The sequence below is a fragment of the Ailuropoda melanoleuca genome, unplaced genomic scaffold (genome assembly GCF_002007445.2).
Source record: "Ailuropoda melanoleuca isolate Jingjing unplaced genomic scaffold, ASM200744v2 unplaced-scaffold70776, whole genome shotgun sequence".
In the NCBI taxonomy this organism is placed as follows: Eukaryota; Metazoa; Chordata; class Mammalia; order Carnivora; family Ursidae; genus Ailuropoda; species Ailuropoda melanoleuca.
Genome location: NW_023245810.1, coordinates 1 through 1,982, shown reverse-complemented (window position 1 = coordinate 1,982; position 1,982 = coordinate 1). Strand labels below are relative to the sequence as shown.

At 63.6% G+C, this 1,982-nt stretch overlaps 1 protein-coding gene across 2 annotated transcripts; it reads left to right on the top strand.

Annotated features, from left to right (window-relative positions):
- The first annotated feature begins 88 nt into the window (after positions 1 to 88).
- On the top strand, positions 89 to 1,976 carry LOC117800461 (protein CBFA2T3-like). 2 transcript variants are annotated; one of them, XM_034653003.1, is made up of 2 exons: positions 89 to 684; positions 1,116 to 1,976. In XM_034653003.1, the coding sequence occupies exons 1-2, from the start codon at positions 153 to 155 to the stop codon at positions 1,316 to 1,318; spliced, it is 735 nt and encodes a 244-aa protein (XP_034508894.1). In that variant the 5' UTR covers positions 89 to 152; the 3' UTR covers positions 1,319 to 1,976. The 2 variants fall into 2 exon arrangements, with proteins under 2 accessions (XP_034508894.1, XP_034508893.1); XM_034653002.1 differs by having other exon boundaries at positions 428 to 705.
- Positions 1,977 to 1,982: the final 6 nt, after the last annotated feature.

Sequence of the window (1,982 nt, the reverse complement as noted above, 5' to 3'; positions counted from 1 at the left end):
GCCCTGGGGCTGCGGGGGGCCGGGGGCTCACTGTGGGCTCCGCTTTGCTATGTGCCTCCTCCTCAGCCGGCCCTCGCTTCCGGTCAGCCCCTCAGAACTTTCCCATCCCCGCCCCTACACAGCCTCTCTGTCTCCCGGACAAAGGTGGTTTCATGAGGGTTGGGGCCCCTCCACACTGTTCAGGGTCATCCCTCCCCCGCCTCCTTGGTGGGAAGGGAGCCCAGGCAGGTGAGGTCCCCAGGGCAGCTCTGCCCATCTGCTCTCCCCAGCGCGCAGCACGACCTGGAGAGTTGAAAGGAGAGCCCCAGACTAAGAGTCAGGTCTGCACCCCACCCCCACCCCGGCGCTTGGTGCCTTTCCAGGCGGTGGGAGGCGATTTTCACACTGTGGCCCTGAGCTCACTGTGGCCAGCCCTCCTGGACAGCCGGCTGGCCCAGGCCCAGGGTGTAGGAAAATCTCCGTGGCCATCCCCCACACGCTCACAGCCACCACCTGCCTGCCCACAGCTTCTGAACTGCATCACGGACATGGCTGAGAAGACACGGCGGTCTCTCACGGTGCTGCGTCAGTGCCAGGAAGCCGACCGCGAGGAGCTCAACCACTGGATCCGGCGCTACAGCGACACCGAGGACGCCAAGAAGGGCCCCATGCCTGCCACTGCCCGGCCCCTCAACAGCTCCGCGGGTACAGAGGGTTCTCAGCTAGGTGTGTGCCGAGGGGGCGTCGTGGGGGGCAGGGGGTGCACTGCAGGGGCAGCGAGGACCAAGACCAGCAGCCCCGTTTCGGCACTACAGTAAAATACTACCCAAGAGTTTCCCTGGAGAAGGAGGTGCCTTTTTTGCTCTGCATAAAGGTACGGCCCAAGCTGCTGGAAGGCCAGACTCAGGGGAGATGACCACGGAAGCCAAGAGAGGCCCAGCACAGGCCCAGGTCCCCGCTGAGTCCAAGGTGCTCCAGCACCTTCCTGACAGCGCCCTGCCCCACACCAGCAGCGGTTACAGGGTTTCCACCCAGGGGCACGTCAGGGGACCCCCCAAGGACACACACCATGTCCACCTTACCCAGCTGAGTATGGTCCCGTTCTGTGCATGATGCTGGCCGTCCCTGTGTTTCAGATGCCCACCGGGAGTTCATGCCTCGGACCCTCTCTGGCTACATGCCCGAGGAGATATGGAGGAAGGCTGGTGAGTGCCGTCGCCCTGGGGGGGGGGGCAGGGGGCTTCTTGCCCTCTCATCGGAGCTTCCGTCTGCATGGGTGCTCATTTGGCAAAGCTCACAGGGCTCTACAGACCCTGCAGGGGGGTCGGAGTGCACTTAGTATTCAGGGCAGGACAGCTGCTGCCTGACATCGGCAGACAAGTGAGTGTGCCTCTCAGCAGGACACAGCAGGTCCCTGAGTCCTGCAGCAGGGTCCCTGAGAGGTTTTGATCGTGGATGGATTCAATGTGAAGTGTGAGGAAAAGGGAGAAAATCTCAGGATCTTGAGAGCAGAGAGAGGGGAGCGTCCCACCCCAGAGTCGGAGGCCGAGGGGCCACAGACGGGCAGCAGCTGCCTAGAGCAAGGTGGGGGAAGGCCCAGGCCTGGCAGGAGGATGGGGTCCTCATTTCCCTTGGCCTGTTCCCTCTGGCCCATGGTGGACCCTTGGTGACAGCCGCACAGGGCTCCGATGGTGACTTGGGGGGCAGGCAGCTCATGGGCACGGGGGCACTGCTGGCATCTCGGCCACACCCAGCGTGCAAAGGCCCACACAGAAGGCTCATTAACAGGAGCCCTGCTCAACCCCACCCCAGTTCCCTCACACCACAGCAAGAAGAGCACTGCCAGGTAAACTGAGGCAGGGCTGAGCGGCCATGGGTGGTTGCCAGTCCTGGAGAGCGTACTGAAGCCCAAGCAGGTGCTCTGGCGGTAGCCAGACAGCTCAGCCCACAGCAGCAACCCCAGGGACGGCGTGCTTATCTTCAGACGGGAGCAGGCCAGAGGC

Excerpts from the sequence above, each read along its gene's own strand:
- LOC117800461 (XM_034653003.1), top strand. The coding sequence starts at position 153 with ATGAGGGTTGGGGCCCCTCCACACTGTTCAGGGTCATCCCTCCCCCGC. Across the intron at positions 685-1,115 it reads GCCCCTCAACAGCTCCGCGG|ATGCCCACCGGGAGTTCATG; the intron begins GTACAGAGGGTT and ends CCTGTGTTTCAG.